This window comes from Gambusia affinis, linkage group LG16, assembly GCF_019740435.1.
Source record: "Gambusia affinis linkage group LG16, SWU_Gaff_1.0, whole genome shotgun sequence".
In the NCBI taxonomy this organism is placed as follows: domain Eukaryota; kingdom Metazoa; phylum Chordata; class Actinopteri; order Cyprinodontiformes; family Poeciliidae; genus Gambusia; species Gambusia affinis.
The window spans coordinates 23654558-23676184 of NC_057883.1; the positions used below are offsets into that span (position 1 = coordinate 23654558).

The 21627-nt window shown below is 43.9% G+C and overlaps 1 protein-coding gene across 2 annotated transcripts in view; it reads right to left on the minus strand.

The window, feature by feature from the left end:
- Nucleotides 1–3646: 3646 nt before the first annotated feature.
- The window catches only part of LOC122846449 (leucine-rich repeat and fibronectin type-III domain-containing protein 5-like), a 73448-nt gene continuing 55467 nt past the window's right edge, over nt 3647–21627 (minus strand). For both annotated transcript variants that reach the window (XM_044143434.1, XM_044143433.1), the window contains 8 exons: nt 18764–18987; nt 17580–17708; nt 17314–17494; nt 16908–17063; nt 16439–16698; nt 15568–16035; nt 6463–6736; nt 3647–5478 (listed from right to left, as the gene is read on the minus strand). In XM_044143434.1, the coding sequence (XP_043999369.1) occupies nt 4606–5478; nt 6463–6736; nt 15568–16035; nt 16439–16698; nt 16908–17063; nt 17314–17494; nt 17580–17708; nt 18764–18969 (2547 nt within the window). In that variant the 5' untranslated portion in view covers nt 18970–18987 and the 3' untranslated portion in view covers nt 3647–4605. The remainder of the gene's footprint in view (nt 5479–6462; nt 6737–15567; nt 16036–16438; nt 16699–16907; nt 17064–17313; nt 17495–17579; nt 17709–18763; nt 18988–21627) is intronic.

The following is a 21627-nucleotide window of genomic DNA, read 5'->3' on the forward strand; positions in this document are numbered from 1 at the left end:
TGATTTTTAAACTGATCACAAAAAGTCCAAATGAATGTGAAAAACCAAAAACCTTGTCAGTGTTTTTATTTTTTCATCATGAATATTTCACAGTGAAGCTGAACTCTGGTCCTCAGACGAGCTGAGAGACTTTATGATGGCGATAAAGAAAATGTTCTGACTTCAAAACTCAAGGTTACACGATTCTTAGTTTCATTTTGGCCTCCAGTTCACATCCTAGCTCCGTCTTCATCCTTGTTTCTCTGGACGGTTATGGAAATATGACGGCTCTCTGCTGTAGTCCTTCATGATAAATGATCTTGTGTTTTTCAAGTAGACTCTGGGATGTTTGGTTTATTCATAACATGATGAAGTCGTCTCTCCTCTGTTTCTCAGAATGTTTCTGAAAGATTTTCAACCGGAGAAAAAGACGAGCTCGACACGCTGCTCCTGTTTATTAGCACTCCATTAGAAAACGTCCTTATTTCCTCGTTTGGTGGTGTGACCTTTGACCTTTGCTCTCTGCCTGCTCCCTGCTTTCCATCAAAGTTACACTTCATTAATCACATGCAGGCTTTCTCTTTCCCCTGGTCAGAAAATGCTGACGTGCTCCTTGTGTTTCTCGGAGCTCGAAGGTGAAAAACGTTGCAGCATAAAAGCTGAGAGCTCAATGTGAACACAAATCAGAACGAGAGCAGATGAGAATGTCGGCTGAAAAGCTTGTCTACAAACATACCCATAGTTTTAATAAAAGCTGCTAATGAAGAAACCTCCTCATGAAACGTTTACCTCAAGGTCCGGTCCGTTTCCTGAAGGTCCGGTCCGGATCGGTCCGGTCCGTCTGAATGTGTAATCGAACTTTGACGTGAACCAAAAAGTGAACTCTGGTTCGTTTGTGTTTGGTTGAAATAAATTCTGGTTCAGTTTGAATGCAGATATGAACAACAACTGCTCCAAAAGCAGGAAGTGGACTACAGCGCAAGGCATTCTGGGTAAATCCAACCAAACCAAGCGCGTATCAAGCGTTAGTGGGAGAAATGGTCAGAAAAATAAAAATCTGAAGCCACTCCATGTTTGTTTGCACAGATTAGAGCTGCAAAGAGCAGGCAGTAAAAATGTGAAGCACACATTAAAAACTCTAAAGTTTTTAATCTGCTGTCCTGTAATGAGTACAGAAATATGTAAATTAACTGTGGATTTCAGATCACTGCTGAAAGTGTCAAACGGTTTGGTTATTTTCAGTTTGTCACCAGCAGCTGACATTTTTTTCTTTACATTAAGACTCTAACATAGAAGCGTTCACAATGAAAACCTTACAACCTTTTGACTGTTTGTTCATAAGCAGCATCAGGACTTTTCACTCTGACTGAATGAAGGATCCATTTTGAGTAAATGAATGCTTTTGCAGGTTATCAGCTGGGTTTTGTAGTTTGCAGACTGCTGAGTGAAATGCACCAGCATCTCACATCAATATTGATGTGAGATGTAGCTGAGAATAACTGTGACCTTCAGTCACACCTCAACTTCTGTTTTAGGCTTTAAAAAGAAACATTTTATAACAAATTGTTTTTCTTTCTCTGCTGCTTCCAGTCAGACTCTTCTGATTTATTTCAACTCTGTTTTGTCAGGATGGTACTGTTAGACTGTATTAGCATAAATTCAGTGCAAGTACACCAGATAATTATTTTTAAGCTGCTTTTATTGCTGCAAAGTCTCTGTGTACTAAAGTTTCTAAATCCCCAATTGTGAAAGAAATTGATAAATGCAGTGAGGCAGGAGGATGAAGAAAGGATGTAATGGGAGGAGAAACGAGGGAGGATGTGTGGAGGGATATTCTGCCATAAAGCTTCTTACTATGAAGCATTTACGGCTTAAGAAAGGCACTGGAAGGTCGGAGAGTAGCTGTCAGCGTGGAGGCGCAGAGAGGAAGGACGCTGGTGGGAGTTGCTCCTCTGGCTCAGTGAGACAGCTGTCTGGAGCTTTTACACAAATTAAACAAGGAGCATTGTGGGAGGGTGTTGTGTTTCTGCTCTAATCTTCTCGCATGCCGCTGCAGCGACTCAGGTTCCTGTTTTCACATTCACAGAATGTCTGCTAGCATCATTGGCTATTGAAAAGGAAAACCCGGGTGTGACAGCGAAACGGCAGCGGGGGCATTCTGGGGGTTGGTTTTATTTATTTGTTTCCTCCAGGGGGTGTTTTGTGACTCTAGTGTCCCTCATTTGAAAGTAGGCTGACAGGAAAGGGGGAAAGACATGCGGTAAATGTCGGGAATCGAACACGCGACGGCCACGGCAAGGACTCAAGGCAGGGGTGGTCAATCCTGGTCCTGGAGGGCCGGTGTCCTGCAGCTCTTAGATGGATGTAATGGGAGGAGAAACGAAACATCCACCAGCTGGATCTCCTCCTCAGTGCAGTCGGGTTCTCCAGAGTTTTCCTAATGACCTCATTATTTGGCTCAGGTGTGTTGAAGCAGAGAAACATCTAAAGGTTGCAGGAGACCGGACCTGGAGGCCTGGTGTCGCCCGCTCCTGCACTGTCCCTTACGCCCCCACAGCACGCCGGTTGGTTTTGGGTTTCTGAGTCGGATTTTAAGGAATCCGTCTTTTCCTTTAAATGTTTTGTGAGGGTAAAACATTTTACTTTACGCACAAATTAAACCAAAGATACTTCACTGAAAATCAATAATCATTAGAAAAAAAAAACAACTTTAATGTGCTCAGAAGTCAGTTATTGTCCGTCATCATTTCTGTCAACTTAATTCACTTCATTAGATCCGCTCTGGGCTGAGAGTTAGTCAGGGCGGCCATTTGCAATCGGCTGTCAGAAGTGTTTCATGTCAAACCATTTGCAAAGATTTAATTGCACACAGAATCAATTTTCTGTGCTGAAGTTAAATGATAGTGACTTCCCCCGGCCCGGACCGGATCGGACCGGATCGGGCCGGGCCCAATGGCGCCTGCTAACAGAACCATCTGGACCAACATGAGAGACGCGTCAGCATATGAGCTGCAGACTGCAAGATTCAGGATGAACTGATTTGGATTGTCTGTTTTTAATAATATGAAAATAATTTCTCCCTGATGCATTTAATCTGTTGTTGCTTTTTATTACACTGAAATGATTCGAACTAGAAAAATAAATGTTAATATCAGCCAAAAATAAACTGAGAAGTAAGAAAAAGTTGTTTACTAAGGAGAAAATGTTGCAGAATCCACTGAAGACAAGAAAGAGTCTTTTATGTCTCTGTGGAGGAATTTGGTTGCTGCGTAACTTCAGCTGAATGAACTGGACTTTGGTTTCCTCTCTGTTCATTTCAGAAATAATTTCCCAGCTAAAGACACAGAATGTTCCTCCTTTGAGGAACGGAGGAACATTTTGTTTGACAGTTGAATTCAGGACCAGTTGTCTGCGTCGGTACGATCCGGCACCGGTTCTTCCTAGAGATTACAGTAATCAGAATAAACCACCAATCGGAATAAAATGGCTCATATGGGAGCATTCTACCATCAAGCTTGATGGTAAAAGGTTTTGTTGTTTTGTGATTCTGCTCTTTGTTTCTTCCTGCTGAATGAGTTGTTCCCTTCCACTGTTGCCATGTGCTTGCTCTGTATTAGGGATTGGGATTATAAACTAAAAAAGCCAAATAACAGATGAAAAACCTTACATTTAGTTTTAACCGGTTTTATTTTACACAACATAACAACACGGTACATGTTGTCTTTTTCTGTACAGAGGCTTTCTGGGAGCTTGTATACCAATGTCAGTGAAAAGCTCACAAGATAATCATGTTTTCTTTTTCTTCTCATGTTTAAAAATAACAATTTCATAAGAGGTCCATTAAAATGTTCTTCTGTTTGTTACTTCTTGTCTTTATATGTCAAGAAAATGTGAGAACTCCCCATTAGGTAAGAAAGGCTGTGTGTGAAATCCGTCTCTTCCTTAGTTGGATCCAGTTCCTCCAGAGCTCTCGTTAGTGGAGCTGCGGTGAAGTCATAAATCCAGATCTAGTTACTGCTAGGGAGGGTCTGTTAGTGCAAAAGAAGGCACCGACTGCTGTTCTCTTGCCACAAAATGAGTGCATACTGTATGCAGGTGTGCACCTCTTAAAAATGATGTGCTTTTCTTCTTGCTGCAGGGTTCTTCATCGTCTTCTTTCCCTTTATTAATTTCCCTTTTGTGGTGCTTTCAGATACGGTGAATGTGAATTCAGAAATGACGTGGCAAGCTCATTGTCTTGTTTCTTTTTCTTTTGTGCTATAAAGTGGATCCAGTAAGACGACTCCAACGCTACGAGACAAGGCATGTTATCCATTTACCAAAGGATAATGTCAAGGTGGAGGACAAAACTGTAAACAGAATACAAAAAACAAGATGAAAAGAAAGAGGTAAAAAACTTTCATCCAGAAAACATGTCAAATCAAATAAAACGCACATAAAAACAAAATTCAAACATGAAAATTGAGAACTGATTCAGAGGTTGACCGGCTCTTCAGGTGGAAAAACAAACCCAGACACACCGCAAACACACACACACGCACACGCACACGCACACACACACACACACGCAGCTCAACAAGTACGAGGGAACCGAAGTTCCTGTGACGGTCGCTGCCTGGCTTCACTTCAAACTGTGCTTTCTAAGATCCAGTCCGACTCGCGGCGCCCTTTCTCCGAGTCGCCGTCCTCTTCTTTAGACAGCAGCATCCCGCTCATGGACTGGCTCCGTTTGTTCCGCATCACGCGGCCCAGCTTCGCCCCTCCGGCCCTCTGATGGGGCGACTGAGTTTTTGCGCCTTCTTCGCTGAGCGAGTACCTCCTCCTCGCCCTGCTCCGGCCTCCCTCCTCCGCAGGGAGAGTCTGGTATTTTGCAGAGGAGGCGGGGCGAGGAGCCCGGCGCAGGACGGGCGTTTCTCTGAACCGCATGGAAGGAACCGGGCTGGGGGCCAACAGGGGCCCGGAGAACGGTGAGGGCACGAAGGGAGGCGGTGGGGTTTTGTTCAGACTGGTGGAGTTGTTGCGGTTGGTGTTGAGGTTCTCCAGCGGGGCGGAGGTCGGGGTAGAAGAGGGCGGAGGGCGAGGAGAGGAGGGCGGCGGGCGGTTCTCGGGCTGAACGGGAGCCGGCTTCCTCTTGGACTTGTGCAGGGACCCGGAGGCGGCGGTGGGCGACCCGACGCCAGTCAGAGGTCTCTGCTCGGCCACTTTGTCCCGGTCTTCACCGCCAGCCGCCCAGCTCTGGCTCAGAACGGACGTGGCAGTGGAGCAGTCGGGCAGGGAGCATTCAGACGACTGAGTGAGGGTGTCCTTCTCCGCGGGTCCCGCCGCCGCAGCGCCGCTCTTTTTCTTTGAGCCGGCAGACAAGTCATCCAACCCAACTGATCCGTGTTTGGAGGAGCTGGGAGTGACGGTGCAGCCGTGTGACTGCTGCCCGTTGGTCTGCGAGTGAACGTTGGTCATCGACATGGAAACGCCTTTCCCACCTTCACCAGGGTTACAAACCTGAGGGACAAAAAGGAAGGACAAAAGGTTTTATCCAACAAAAAGAGGAGCTTTGCTGACACTTTTATTAAATTAAAGTCAGTTAAAACAATCTGCACGTTATTTTTCATCCTAATATTTTGCATTTGCAGAACCTTCGTGGATACAAATGATTCATTTAGTGGATTTTATTTTCATCTTGGACTGAAGCGATAAATGGGATTAATCTGATGAATCAACCACTGAAATAATCTTCATATAATTTAGTCATTTATTAATCATATGCTGGAGAAGACAAATTAAAAAGACCATTTGCTGAAAGAGCAACACAAATCTGTACAAAAGTTTATAGATTTTACATTTGAAATAAAATCCGTTTTTGTCCGTAAATATGTTCTACCCAGAACATTTTGTCTCACTGGTTAAAGACAACACAAGTAAACAAAACAAAGCTTTTATTTGTGTTTATTAAGGGAGAATAAAAAACTCCAAAATATATTTCCTCTTGAAAACTTTTGAAAAACCGTTCTGTGGACTGATGACATGAAAAGCTGCGGTCTTTGGAAGTTGTGAACCTCGTTACATCTGCCCCAGAAGAGCATTTCAGAAAGAGAACCTCTGTGCAACAGTAAAGCATGGTGGTGGCAGTGTGGTGAGTTCTGCTGTCGACCCAACCGGGCCTCAACAGCAGGTTCCCCTCTGGGTGGCTGAAGAAAATCAAGTCTTAAGAGTGGCCTAGTCAAAGTCAAGGCTGTGGCATGACCTTAAAAAGGCTGTTACTGTTGGAAAACTCTCCACTGTGGCTGAAGTGGAACGATTCTGCAAAGAAAATGAATCAACATTCCTCCACAGCTGGAAAAGATTCACTGCAGGTTTTCTCCAACGCCTGATTGTGAAACAACAAGTTTTTTATTTTTATGGAATAATCAGCTTTTCACACCAAAAACATTCGTCTTCCACTTCATCTCTGCTCATGTGAGATGAAGGTTTCCTGTCCTCACCCACCTTGTAGCGTATCATCAGGATGATGATGAAGACGAGCACCGAGGCGACGATGATCCCTCCGATGATGATGATCATCGTCCCGCCGAGGAACTGGGACTGCATGAAGTGACAGCGCATGTACTCCGACTCGGTGGTGAACTGCACGCAGCCCACCACTCGCGTTGCTGTCAGCGACGTGATGACATCATCGTAGATGGCCAGCACACACAGGTCGTACTGAGTCCCGGCGGCCAGGTTGTTGACCAGGAAGTTCTCGCTCGATGGAGGAATCATCCTGGAGGAGAGAGGAGACGAAAACCGTTCCTTTCAAAATAAAAGTTTCTGTGATTAAAGCCAGTACATCGCAGTGATGATCACTGGGTGTAACGTAGCACTTTGAGTGGCTTAGTCACCAAAACCCAGTTCTGATGTTGGTTATCTGTAAGTCCTGCCACACAATTTAGAGATGAAATGGATCCATTCAGCACAACCAAGATTCACTTAATCGCACAAGTTACCATGGATACAGGAAGTTTAGGCTTTTAACTAGTGTTGGGACGCGATTAATAAATTAATCACATTTTAATTAAACCTTATTTCAACCCAATTCAAAAACCAATTTTCATAAATTAATTAAACAAACATATGAGGTCAACAAGACATTTATTGTTTAATTTGTTATTTAGGTTTATTTTCCTTTGTAATCTAACTAAATGAATTTATGTTACATCAGTTTTGAAATTTAATTTCACTTTATAATTATTGTTTTTATCTCAGCAAGGCCACTTATTATACTCTCACATTGCATTTAGTTTTCAATCAATATTATTATTATTATTATTCTTGCAAAAATCTCAAATTTACCTTAATCATTTTAAAGATGTAAATTTTAATTATAGCTTTGCTGAGTTTTTCTCCAGGTCTCAGTTGAGTCGGTTTCTCTTCGTGTCACTCTGAACGTCTGAACTGGCCTGTCAGTTTTCTGGAACTTCCTCATTAAATTACTAATCAAATTCCTCATTAAATGCAGCAGGGCGGCTGGTTGGCGCCGGGCCGGGCCGGGCCGGGCCGGGCCGGGCCGCGCTGGGCGTCCGGAGGGGAGCGCAGGCTGCCCACAGCCGGATTAAAGCTTCTGGTTTACAGGCTGAGCAAAGTGAAGGTTAGGAGACATGTTAGGGTTTAATGGTCAGTATTAAGAGCTCCAGGATAAATGTAGCAGTAGGTCACCGTGCCCTCAGCTGAACAGCATAATCCTGTAAGGTGTGTGTGTGTGTGTGTGTGTGTTGGTGCAATGCCATGAATGCTAATAGGAGCATCTAAATGTTAGATGACTGCTGTCTTCCTGCTCGATGTTTTAATCACCATAACGAGGAACCTGAGCTAAACACGGTTTTAACTCGACACATTTAAAGTGACATTGAAGCCTGCAGGTTAATGGCAGGAGCCAATGTCACTAAATCCTACAAGCTCACACACAAGTGGCCACATTTATATACAACACACACACACAGACAGAGATTAATCTGCCTAATATTGCTGTGGCTGCGGGCTTCATTTGGCTGTAATAATGAGCGCGCTTCTGTCACATTAGTCAGCATTAAGTAATGGGAAGCATTTTTCTCTCTGGTTTTTACCTCTGTACGGCCAGCTCTCTGTTTACTGACTCATTAAAACTTTAAATCCCTGAATATGCATTAAAAAGTGTACCAACAAAACAGTGGGAATATTATGTTGGTGGATATATTTACTTTATTAGAAACTGCAGGGAAACAAAGAGACAAAAGTTGTGAAACAAGAAGCTGCAGTGACATGTTTAATTTAAAACCAAAACCAAACCTGAAAGGTTTTTTTCCTAACAGTTCATTTATTTTTGTTTTATTTGAAGCTTCAACTCGTGTTCAGCTTCGGTTCATAGAAAAACCCAACTGGACAGAACTGGTCCGGTTCTCAGCTTCACTGGGTTTTCCAGAGAAAACTTTAGGGATGGGATTTAATTCTGGTTTCTGAATTATGGCTCTTTGCCCAGGGCTCCACTGTGTCAGGGAGCAACACAAGCTGGAAGAAAACCAAAAACCCAATCTGGACACTTTTCTGTTTCATGTAAAAACGTGTCTTTACACCACAGCCGGTTAACTAGAAGTTAATATCAGATTCAAGTAAATTACAGGAACATTTTACTGTCTCTTTAAGACTCTGGACTGAATTTAATAATCTACGTGTCATAAGTGGAGTCTGAGTGCAATCTCAACCTTTGACCTCTGCCTGGCTTCTCCAGCTGAATTTTGGGATGGCTGCTTTGGGTCATCCTGCAGATCTCCCTGTTCAGAATACTGGACCAGTTTTTGGAGGAAAAGGTTGAAGGTTTTGTAGTTTTGTTGTGATTTAAATAAAACCCGGAGCTCAGAACCAGCCGTCGCCTCAGTCGTTCTGTTACTCTGACCATCTGCTGACCCGAACTGATCCTGACTCATCAGCAGCACTGTTGGCACGTTTCACAGTATCGGTAATAAACCTTTCTGTTTGGAGTAATAATTCAGTCTGGCCACAGTTTTGGCAGCTGCATTGCAAAATGAAATGTTTGGAAATACAGAGAGAGAGAAAAGACTTTAAATTAGATTTTCGCACCTATCCGCGTTTTAATCTTTGGCTCCGTTTATCCCTCATTCATGACATCTGACTGTTTAAATCACTTTTTGTGAAACTTATGCAGAAACTTCATTTTCTCCAAAATACAAATAAGATTAATATTTAAATGTTTTAAATTCTCAGCAGCACAACAGAGCAGGAATCACAAGAACCGCCAACGAAGACTTTTCATTTTATCCAGAATTAAACTTTGATTTCCAACGGCAGGTGAATGCATCATATAACCCAGTTAATCAAAGCAGGAGGAAACCAGAGTACCCAGAGAAAACCTCCACAGGCCGACGGAGACCAGGAACACCTTCTACAGAAAACCAGTCACTAAACCACGTCTGTTAAAGCTGCAACACAACACAGAAAAATGACAGATTGTTTCCCTGCCTGGTGCATGGGAGTGTTTCTACAACCAACCACAGTCGTCATGGAAACCAGACGTTAAAACACGAATCCCCAACAGCCCAGTGACCATAGCAGCATGTTGCTTCATGCAAACGAAGACAAAGGAGCTGTAGCCTGAAGCGTAGGTTGCTACGGTTACGGACCCGCAGGCGGAGATGGAAGTCTAATTACGCATAACGCTTCCTGGTTTGCTTGGCCTGTTTTTCCAATATATTCATATGAATGAAAGCCGTTCTCTCAGAAACGATTTCCTCCAAGAAACCATTAGCTGCATGACTCTGGCTGTCACACACAGACCAGATGAGACGCTTTCCAGTCTGACCAGTCTGACCAGTCGAGCTATTTGTAAAGGCTGTCAGCCTCACTGTGTGACCTGAGCATCATTATTCACAACCTTACAGGAATCCACAAGAAATCTGCTTCTCTGCTTGATGTCAAAACATTTCATTTCCTCGGTGTGAGACTCCTTCTTTCTTCCTTCCTTCCTTTCTTTCTTTCTCTCTTTCTTTCCTTCTCTCTCTCTCTCTTTCTTCTTGTTGATGGTGTGAGCCCGGAGCTTTGTGATCTCATCCAAACTGACTCATTCATTGTTCCTAATTTCTTTGTGTCTGGACTGGATCTTGCTGCCAGTATTTCAAACCCTACAGTGGGCAGATGATTGCCTTGGCTGAGACTATTACACTAATCTATCTGCTGTGCTCTGCCAAGCCCTCAGCCCAGAGCAGTTGTGTGTGTGTGAGACACAACACAGACGAAGCCTGCCTGCATGTTGAGGTAAACACAACCAGTTCTGTTTTTCCATCTGAAGCAGACGTTATGTTAATTTGCATCTGGATGTGGTTTAGAGCGCCCAGCAGCTGTCATGGCCGCCGCGTCCTCCAACAGGCTTCATCGGTGTTCTACCGGCGTTCATCACTGATGCAGCGACACACGGTGATGAACTCAACCCTTCACTCATCCCTGGATGCCAGGCCTGCATCGGTTTCTTCCAGCGCTTGGTAATCAACTCCAGAGCCAGAATCTCTGTTAGTGGCGCTCAGCTTTTTGTCTGAAGACAAATGAACATCTCATTCAGTGAACAGTGAACTCCAGTACAGGATTGTTCTATTCGGGGCCATTTCACTTGATTAAACATTGGGCAAAGTCTGAAGGGCACAAACACATTATTACAGGAAAGGAATAAAAAAAGCATTGGAGTCAGTGATTCGACAAAGAAACGTTTTCTGGTTGAACTGCAGCCATGTGATGAAGAGTCAGAGGTTCTAGTAACTGAGCTGCAGAGAGCCGGGAGGAAACAGAGAGTTCAGAGATTCCTCAGGAGATCCGTCACCGGCTTCAGGGAGGCTGGAATGGATTTTATAAATACTGTATATATATATAAATATAGATATATCTCCCTCTGTCCTTTAATGCATCATGTCACGCCCACTACTAAACACACACACACACACACACACATACAGGTCAGGTTTACAGATACTTTTCTTATTGAACTGAGGTCTAAAATACATCTTGTATTAATTAGTGTTGTGAACTTTTCCAACTTGTCAATAGCAGCAGACTTTTAAACGGCTAACGCTCACTGAAACGTTTTCCACAAAGGGTAGAAATGAAGCAAACCTTCTGACATCCAGAGGAGCAGAGTTCACTTCAAACAGCTCTGTTGGCTTTTCTGCAACAAATTGGCCAGTTGAGGTTTGCAACATACGCAAATTTTGATATTATATCATATTTTATGGCTGTAATAACTGTAACTGTCTTTAAAACACGCCCAGATTAGAGGAGAAAACTGATATTTTATTTTCCTAATTTCAGGTAAATAAAATGACTTCCTGTAAAATCCACAGGAAGTTGTTTTAGCAGAATGAGACCACAAGCAACAAGCTTTTCTCAGAAGTCTAATTTTCTAATAGCAGCAGTTCCATGTTCTGCTTATTCTCTACTTTTATGAACTGAGATAAAAAATGCAAAACGTTCCCCAGTATTCCTCCACTGGAGGAGAAACCAAAATATGGGTCACAGATTTATGAAAGTAGGTTGTCCAATTATTGGAGAAAAACTATTCAGTGCTGCTGGCGAGCGCCTCTGCTACGCTGCGAACTCTTCTAAATTAAACAGCCTCAAACATGAAGAAGCTTCCCCAGATAAATAACTTTAACAATCTGTTATTGGTTTTAAAAACTTGTCTTTGTGTTGTACCTCTTAGAGATGCTAACTTTACCTTCTCGCTGCCTTTCTAGTGAATTTTACTGCAGTAATCCCATAAATCATTTCCCTCAGTAGCTTCTGAATCTAATTTTCTTCTCTTAAATTTTTCTAAACATGTAAGTAATTAAACAATTACACATTCAGGACGTTCAGGCTAGGAGCAAATCCAATCAGCCTGGTTGGGAAGAGCTGATTTCCAAGCACAAAGTGAGGAGGATTAATGTTTCCTCATGGCTCGCCCCATTACTGCTGACCTCATAGCTAATGTGGCTAACCCAGCAGCCGGCGCAGCGCCACGCTACCGGCTCAGAACCTCCAGACCCGGCTGGAATCATCAGCCTGTCACTTTGAGGAAGAAAACTCAGTTTAGGAGGGTTTTAATGTCTTTTCTTCAGATGGTTATGATGTTATTTATGTCAAACATGCATATTCATGAAAATAAAAATCTTTGAATTTTAAACCCTAGAATTTAACTGTACTTTTTACTGTAACTGTAATGTTTATGTCCAACCAATGCAAACATCCTTCAAAACACAGATTGAAAACAAACTTTTTTAATCGTTAAAGTCTGATGTGCTTTTGATCACATGACGGTGGAGCGTCGTTGGCCGTGAAGGCAGCTCTCTAAACCAGGTGTGGCAAAGCACTTAATCTGAATTCAGAGAAAACCTTTAATGTATGTGAGTTTTAAATGAAGAAGGAAGGGCGTCTAAGTTTAGGCTGGTCTAGTTAAAGCAGCAGCAACAGATGTCAGAGTTGAACCTGTGACAGATGTCAGCAGGTGTTTCAGCTGCAGGCCGTTACTAACTCATCTCTGCTTTCATATATTATCTCTGAAAACTCTCACACCTTTATTGCATCTACATTTTCTAACTGCTGCACATTCGTCTTCTGCTGGAAATGATTCTGAAAACCATATACCAAAATATATTTCCTGTCTACTTATATATTGTCATGTTTTGTAAAACTTTATCGAGGCATATGAATCTTTTTGTTCTCTCCATCTAAAACCTGACTAGCAGTTAAAATCATGCTGATATGCTGGGTTTCCTGCATGTTTATTGTACTATAAAATCAGAATTGGAACATTGCAACAGAATAAATGGGCCTGATTTTTCCTGCTCTGTGCACAGCTGAGCGCCGGTGCTGTTCCCGGCCCCAGGGAGCGCTGCAGCATCAACTGCGTCCTGCTAGTTAAAGGAAGGGAACGTAGGCCCTTTTCTTAAAGCCTGGCGCCATTCCTCAGGCCCCTGTTGAGCAGCATTATTTTAAAAAATGGTCACACAATTCGCCTGATGTGTAGCTTTTTTTCCCTGACTTAGCAAATGGCAACCGGCCCCTGTGGCTCGATGGATCTGGTGGAGCAGAAAACAGGCGCTGGAGGAAGATTTTAGCCGACGACAATCAGAGCAGAGTGAAAGAGGAAGGATGGTTTCTGTCTGGATGTATTTGATTGTTCTGATTGTGGACCAGGGAAACATTTGATCCTTTTCCTTAATATTGTGTTTCTGCTCCTCGCTGAAATGGAAACAGCTTCGTTTGCAGCTGCAGTGATGCTGCATGTGGCCATGAAGCTGATCCATTATTCATACTTTAACATCCCGTCTGATTAACCTGTTTGTCACCTGAATGTAAAGAACGGCTGTGAAACTTCTGCCACAGCTCCCCTGATGATGAATAAAAGTCAGGCAGCTTCCAGCCTGTAAAGCTGAAAACAGCCGTCGGCCATCTTTAGTTTTTATCTTTGATTGACATAATTTTTTTAGGTCAACACTCCTTGTTTGTTTGTGCGGTAAAGATTGACATGTTCTGGACTGTCAACTGGAAGATTGTTTCTTTTTAAATGGAAGTTTAATGAGGCAAAGTTCTACGTTTTACTTTTGTATTGACCTGCTTGCTGTTCTGTGTGACCGACCGGGCAGCCGGCCCAGTTCTGGGCTGAAACACAATCCTAAAGCAGGAAGACGAGCGTTAAAACAGCGGCGCCGTATCCGTACCCTGCCGCCGCGTTCCCATATGTCCGACCCAGCGTCCCGGTGAGCCGCTGTTCTGCAGCCGACCTCTGACCCTGCTCAGGTTTCTCATCGGGCTTCACTGGAAAGCCAACCATCACAGCTCAGCTGCAGCTCACAGGTCTGCAGGAGCAGGACATGACGGCTTCTCAGAAGGCTTTGAGCAAACCGATCAAATTCATAGTTAGTCGGAAACATATTGAACTCCTCCCACTCTCAGCAGAATAATGCTGAGGAGGTAGAGAATGTCAATGTGTGGCGGATCAATAAACTCTCACTGAACCTGAAAAATAAGTGCCTTGTTGGCAACAACAGGGCCAGATTTCCCCCGTCTATTAGTCTCCTTCCCTCCATGTTCCAGCACTTTACCTCACTATCGTCCTGCTTATGTTCCAGGTTACTGTTTTTCTCTCTGCTCCAGTTTTCCTGCTCTCTGTTTGTGTAAGGATCTATAAGATGCTTCTTTGTGCTGACAGAGGTGTGGAATGGCAATCAATGTGCTATCTAAAGACAAGAGAGATGCAAAATACACACAAATGACTTCTTATTGAGGAAAAAGACGAGAAAACTGCAGAGAGACGGAGCAGTGAGGGATTAATGCAGAGAGGAGAGAAATGCAGATGTTTCTCTGCACCGTTATGCAGCAGCTGGGAGATATTATAGAAATATTATAGAAATATAGACAGATTATAGAGATATTATAGAAATATAGACAGATTATAGAGATATTATAGAAATATAGACAGATTATAGAGATATTATAGAAATAAACTAATACTTCAATCAAAACTTAGGTTTCAGTCATTAAGTTGCTTATTCATAGCATCAGTAAATCAGCTGTTAGCAATCCTGCCTGATTATTTAGCTAAAGTAGAGTTTTCCCTGCCTTTGGTTCTGGTCAGGTTCTGGTCGGGTCTACATCTCATCAGACAGCTGTTGACAAGGAGAAGGAAGAGGAGGTAGAGGAGGTGGAGGAGGAAGAAGAGGCTCTCCTAATGTAAGAGACTGACTCTTTATAAGACAGACAGCGATAAATCCCACTGGCGCCAAACTGTCCATGAAGCTTCACTGAAAGGAGCTGATGAATTATGAACACAGATTAAAAATAACATGCATGGTAGATAATAGCTGTGGCTTCGTCTCTAAATGTTTTCTGCTTGTTAACTGGATGCTGCTCCGGATTCTGCTTGTCTTTGGTTTGGATCTCTCTCATCACGCCGACCCGGACGGTTCTTATGAAGACGCGTCCTGATAAGTCGCGTTGCTGCAGCCTTGAGATGGGAAAGCAGATCATTTCTGTCGCTTTTCCCTGCGGAGGCTCTTTGTGTTTGTTAATCTCCCATTTCACCTGAGCAAATATTTAGCTGCAGCAATCATTTCCCTGCAGACGGGTTTGGTCTGCATGATTCTGAGCGTGTGAAAGATGTCAAGGCCGTCCTGGTTGAGCCATCCAGCTGGAGACCAAAGTTAAAATCAGAATTTCATAACAGGCCTGTCGCCATAAACAATAAGTCAATTAATTGCATGACAAATAAAATGATCAACCTCATTTTAATTAATTGAGTTTATGGTTTCTTCCTGCCTTTTTCTCTTCCTATTAATGACACTGGATGACAAAAGGTTGAAGGTCTTTTGTTTTCAGTGGATCATTCCTTTGCTGTAATAATGCTTCTTGTAATTAAATGTACGTCCAGAAAGCCTGATTATCTCCCTGAGCTTCAGTATATTTAAAACCCAACTTTCTTCATGTTTTCCAGTGATAACATTAAAGTTACATCCAATCTGGTGTAACCTGAGAGCTTCAGACTGGTTCGGGTTCCAGTGAGTGCAGCTTCCCGCCGTCCTGACGACGCCGTCGCCTCACCTGTAAACCAGCGAGTCATCCTGGCTGCCGTTGTACTGGATCTGGAACATCCTGATGCCGGGAATGTTCCTCTGGAAGTTGAACTTGATGAGCGCAGTGGACGACCGGGCCTCGGCCGTCACCACCCGCTTGTCCACGCCGCCCTTCACGTCGCCCGTCACGTTGCTGCCGTTGGCGCCGCCTCGGGTCGACGTGGAAATGTCTGACGAACCCGGATCGGGTTCTTGGATGTTGTTGGTGTTGTTGGAGATGTGAGGCAGTTTGATTATGACCAGCTCCACGGTTTGGTGGGCTTCGCCGGCCGGGTTGGACGAGATGCAGGTGAAGGAGCCCGTGTCTTTCACAGTGCTGATGAGGATGTCCAGAGTCCCGTTGCTGTAAACCAAGGTTCTGGAGGAGTTGGACACCAGTTTGCCTTCAGGAGAGATCCAGTGAATGGCTGGTTCTGGATCACCTCTTGCCTTACACCTTTAAAGATACAGAACCAGAGCAAATGGGCTCATTAGAGAGGAGGCAGAATGAGGCTGAGGTGGATCAAACATGAGCAATAAAAGTAAAACCGTGTCGGATGAATCACACTGAACATCAAGAAAATCTTTTCTCCAACTTCTTGATGGAGAAAACAGGAAATAATAATCTATAAATCATTTCTAGTTGCATGAAGATAATTTAGTAAATATTTCCCTTCAATTAGAACGTGAAAATTGTGAATAGATCAGTTTTAAAGAAACCAAATCTGGAGTCCGTCCAGGCTACAATTCAGGCCAACATTTCTGACAGAAGGCTGTTGAAACTGCAGCTTTTGGATAAAGTTTCTGATGTGATATTCAGTCACTCTGCCAGAAGCTCTTCACGGGTCCAGAGCTCGTACCTGAGAGCGACTCTCTGTCCTTCCAGGACTCTCATCTCATGGGAGAATCGGGTGATGAGCGGCGGCTCACAGAGGAACTCCTCCTCAGAGATGGACCAGAAATATCGGCCAGCCAGGTGCTCAGGTGTGGCGCAGGTCTCCAGGTCGTCCTCCCTCTTCAGCCTCCTCAGCCAGAGTAACTCACAGTTACAGTGGAGAGGATTTCCTCCAAACGACAGCGCGAACGACGAGGGAGTCATCTCCCCTGATGTGGCCAGGACCTGGAAGAGCAACGACCAGAAACATTTAAATGTCAGAAAACAAAACCAAAGAAATCTGCAAGAAGGAAATATTTATAAGAAACTGTAGACAATCTTCTGACAATGTTGAGCCTCTTCAAAAGTTAAACTGAACATTTCAAACAAAGATCCTGTTTTAGGAATAAACACACACTGGTTTCAGGCTGCAGGCGGGTTTTGCGTTGACGTACCTGCGCCCGCTGAAACAGGGGGTCTGGCGGGAGCTTCTGCAGTTTATTGGAGGTGACGTCCAGCCGGTTGAGTTTCTGCAGGAGGGAAAAGGTTCCTTCTGGAATGTATTCCAGCATGTTGTGGTCTAAGCTCAGCGTATGAAGGCTTGTCATTCTCTGCATAAAGAAGAGAAAATACATATTTTTAAATTTACTTTACTTTACTGGAGATGTTTCATTGTTGCTAAGCATGACAAGGTTAGCGATGGAGGGAGGTGGAGAAATGAAACCACATTTTTATACATGTCATCCCCAATTTTCATAGTTAAAACACCATTTAAAAAAAAAATAGAATAAAGATTAAAAAGGAGCGTTTCATTTATCCATAATTGACTTTAATCCTTTAGCCTGAATGTGCAGCGCCGACCTGAATGGCCTCCCATGGAATAGAGTCCAGGTTATTGTAGCTGAGGTCCAGCTCCTCCAGCGCCAGCAGGTCGTTGAACGCTCCCTGATGGATCAGCACCAGCTGGTTGTTGTTGAGGATCAGGTGGTGAAGCTTTGACATCCCGCTGAATGTGTCGTTGCCTATCCTCGTCAGACGGTTACTGCAACGCACAAACAACAAAGACGGAATAATCCAAGCATTTTCACCGCCAGCACACTCTCCGCTGCTCGCCGTTGACGTCTTACCTGTTGAGGTGTAGCGCTCGGAGATTTTCTAGGTCTGTAAAGGCATGAGGTGTGATGTATGAGATGGTGTTTCTGGATAATGTCAGGTCCACCAGCCGCGTCATGTTTGCAAAGTCTTTCCTTTTCACGCTGTTGACACAAACCAGTTGAGAGTCATTAAGCATCAGACCTCATGCAGCGTTTTTTTTGGATAACATCAACACAGCAGAACTGCTTTACCAAACTTCCCCCCATTAAACCATCCGCCTGCTGAAGGTTTAACTCCTACAACGAGGTTCAAATGCACAGAAAACTTAAACGAGTGAAGAGTGGAAACCTCTTTCATACAGAAGAGGTTTCACACGTGTTATCCTTCACAGCTCATTCAGGAATCTGCAGGCATGACGTTTTCTCTCTCATTCTCTGCCATCTGGAGACGCTTTGAGCTGCTCCACTGACTGTGAACCAACCATGAGTTCCTCCAGGGCCTGGAAGACCCTCTTCTACCCAAACGGGTTCATTTGCATCCTGTGGCAGCTGAGTTTGTTCCCACAACCAAACGATATCTGCCTTCAACTCCAATATTGATTTATATTCACCAGAAGATTGTGGTGCTGTCGCCTGGTGATGCTGTAGATTAATGTCTCTGTGTCCAGTTTTGTTTCTCCTCACACTAAAGGACTCAATTTATCTTCCATTTGTCACTTATACTGCTGCTGTTCACTGAATATATAATCAGAGGACAGCAAACTCTCTCTGGCCTGGATGGCAGACATGCAGTGGGTAAAGTGAAGGAGCCACTTTCCACCAGATTAATGGACTGGTTTGGATCCATGTGTTAAAATGGTCCAGTCAAAGTCCAGGCATAAAATCCAAGCCTTAAAACCTGATATTCACAGACGGACTTCAGTCTGTGATTTTGTTTTTATTCATAAAGTTCATAAACAGTGGCGCCCCGGTGTTGAACACCTTTAGAAGTAAAACACTGTATTTGTAAGAAGCGACATGTTGACGTGTGTGAGGATTGAAGATGAAGGTTTCTGTCTTTGAGAGCTTCTTGTTTTTCTGTCTGTGTTGTTACAGTATTTCTGAGCGGCGCAGTGCAGAGAGTTCGCTTCACACGACGGCCCCTGGAGGGCCGTGGATCCTGACTGAAGAAACTAGACCTCGCGGACGGATCTGGCCGTCTCTCATGCAGTCGTCACCTCGTTACGAAGTTGTCGGCCAGCCGCAGCTCCACCGTGTGCCTGTCGATGTTTGGCGGCACAAACAGCAGACCCTTCTTGGCGCAGAGCGTCGCCAGGTTCGGTGACAGGATCTGGCAGACGCAACGCTTCGGACAGATCTGCGCCCGCACCGCCATGGAAACCGCCAGCATCACGCATAGCAACAGCCTCTCCATGGTTAGCATCCTCACCTGGTCGGACACCTGGACAGGTAGACAGAACAGAAGACTTCAATGAAGTTGGTTTGATTTTTCATTCTTTTGGTTCATTCATAGAATTTCACCAAAGTGAGCATCTTGCAGCCATTAACCATCTCTGACATCAGATTTAGGAAAGTTTGTGCCACTCTCAATCTCACCAAGATCTGGGCTTTGACTAGGCCCAGGAGTGGTGAACCAGTTCTTTAGGGGTTTCCTGGATGTTTTTAGCGTCTTATGAAATACTTGGTAAAGTATTTCACTGGGCATGTTGGGAGTTGCTTCTCTTTGAATCCTCCTTTAGACTCCTGAGCTGCTGCAGGTTTCTTTCTGGTGAAATCAGAGGTTTTCTGATCTCACTCAGCCAGGAGATGTGCATGATGGGAGCAGCATGGAGGGAACAAACTGATGTGTTTATGTGTTCTCCACATAAAGAACATTTCTGAGCATTTCTAAAAACTAGAGAGTTGACTTAGATAAGAGCATAAATCCCACATCAGCATAAAGTTTATTTCATTGAAATTCTTTAATTGGTGGAAATACTTGTAGCTAATTAGTGAACAGGGTTAGTTTATAAATAAAATGATTTAAGGACATGAGAAATAAAGACTGAATAAATCCAAGATCCCACAGATGCAGTGAAGAACATCAATAAACAAAATGAGAGCAGGTCTCATGAGAGCAGAACGCTGTCTGATTGAACTTTAGTCAAACCTCATTTAAAAATGAGGCAGAATAATAGATATAGTGTGAAGCAAAACGGCAGATTCAAAACACACAATAATGTCCTGGTAACAGTTTCCTTTGTGCTTTAGAACCAGGAGGAGTTAATCACCTCTGAAAAACAATGAAGATTAATGTGGCGAATTTGGATTAAATATAAAACTTCCAGAAAATAGTTTGTTCCAAACTGGAGGTTAAAAATGTGAGCCTATAATAAAATGATACGCATTAATTAGGCCTGACTTTAGACGGAGAATAATTTCCTCCAAATTCTCTCAGTTCATTCAACGCCGTGATGATCCAACCGTCGGTCGGCTAGAGCTGATCTTTGTTACGTCTGAACCTGTTGCTGTTCGCATTAATTATTTAATCAAGATGGAAGCAAATAAAAAGCTGAACTGTTTAAATGAAGCTCTCATCACTGAGCTCCAGCTCCCCTATTAAACCTGAATTTGGGATTCTTCTTTTGTCTGAAAGATTTATCATATCTCATTATTAAATTAATTCCTCTTGCTCCACCATCTTTTCATTTCTTTATGTAATTACTGAACTAAAAGCGGCTGGCCTGTTGGCGGTCGCACCACTACCGTTTCTTTCCTCCCTCTGTGAGAGCAGAGACAGTAAAACAGAGACAGAATGAGTCATGGGGACGGAGAGCGGGTGACCCCGGCCTCTCCCAAGCAGATATGGACTCATTAATTACTGACAAATGACTCTGATGAGCGTCAACGAGAGTGGGAGAAGAAATGAGAGAGAGTTATCAGAGAGCGAGAGAAAAGAGAGATCAGAAAGAGGCTAATTAAAATGAGTGCTGAGGTGTGAAAGGAAAACAGGGGTGGGAGGGGCGGCGTCGGGTTCGCTACTTCCTGTTTGAACGGATCCAGAACACAGGAAGCTGGTAAAGTTAGCATCCCGGCAGAACCGAGCTCAGTGGCAGCAACTCAGGTTACTCTGAGAGTGACTTGACTTTCAGCCCTGCTGGGATCAAATGTGACGGTGAATTAACCAAAGGGATTATGGGTAAGGAAGACAAATTAAGCTCTGTTTGTAGTGGTGTGAAAAATGTGATTCTGTTTCACACGAGAGGAGCCGGCTTTATACGTTTCTTTGAAAGCTGTCCACTGAATTCCCCAGAAATCACACACGCACACGCACACACACACCCACGCACACACACACACACACACACACACACACACCCACACACACGCACACACACACACACACACACAGAAAGCTGTTTCACCCCTGGCTTGCACACTGATGAAGGACCCGTCCCCGGACAGCTCCGGTGGATTCGCCACACAGGCTGTGTATTGAAACTGATCTGAGCTGCGTTCAGGTCTCCAAGGAAACCGGCGGGACGAGTTGGCGGTTCAACTCGTCCCGCCGAGTTGAACCGGCGGGACGAGCTCTGAGCGGGACGAGCTCTGAGTGACAGAGCTCAAAAGAGCTCTGTCACTCTTTTGAAGCTGCAGCCGCCACTGAAGCACTTTGTTCACTTTTCCTGCACCTGATGGCCCTTAACAAAACACAGGGTTCCAGTGAGACGCTTTGTTTTGGGGATTTGACTAAATGTAGGATTTTCCTGCTGCAGTCGTGGATTTTCCCCTCCAGGTTTTGGACTTTCTGTCCCTTTTGATGTCAGATTTGAGTTTAGTTTTGGATAAATAAGTGTTGTCCAATACTGTCAAGGAGTGCTGGACTGAAGGGCACAAAAATATCGTTTTTTCTTTTTTGATTTTAGGTGCAGCTTCTCTGCAAAGGAGGAGTCAGTTTGAAATAACCAGGTGCAATGCTGCCCTGCATTCTAATTGGCTGATGTTTGATGAGCAGCCAATCCTGGAGCAGCGTTCATTTTCCTCAACACATTAGATTAATTATTAGATATGAGCTTCTAAAGTGGTTTCCAGTGAGAATACC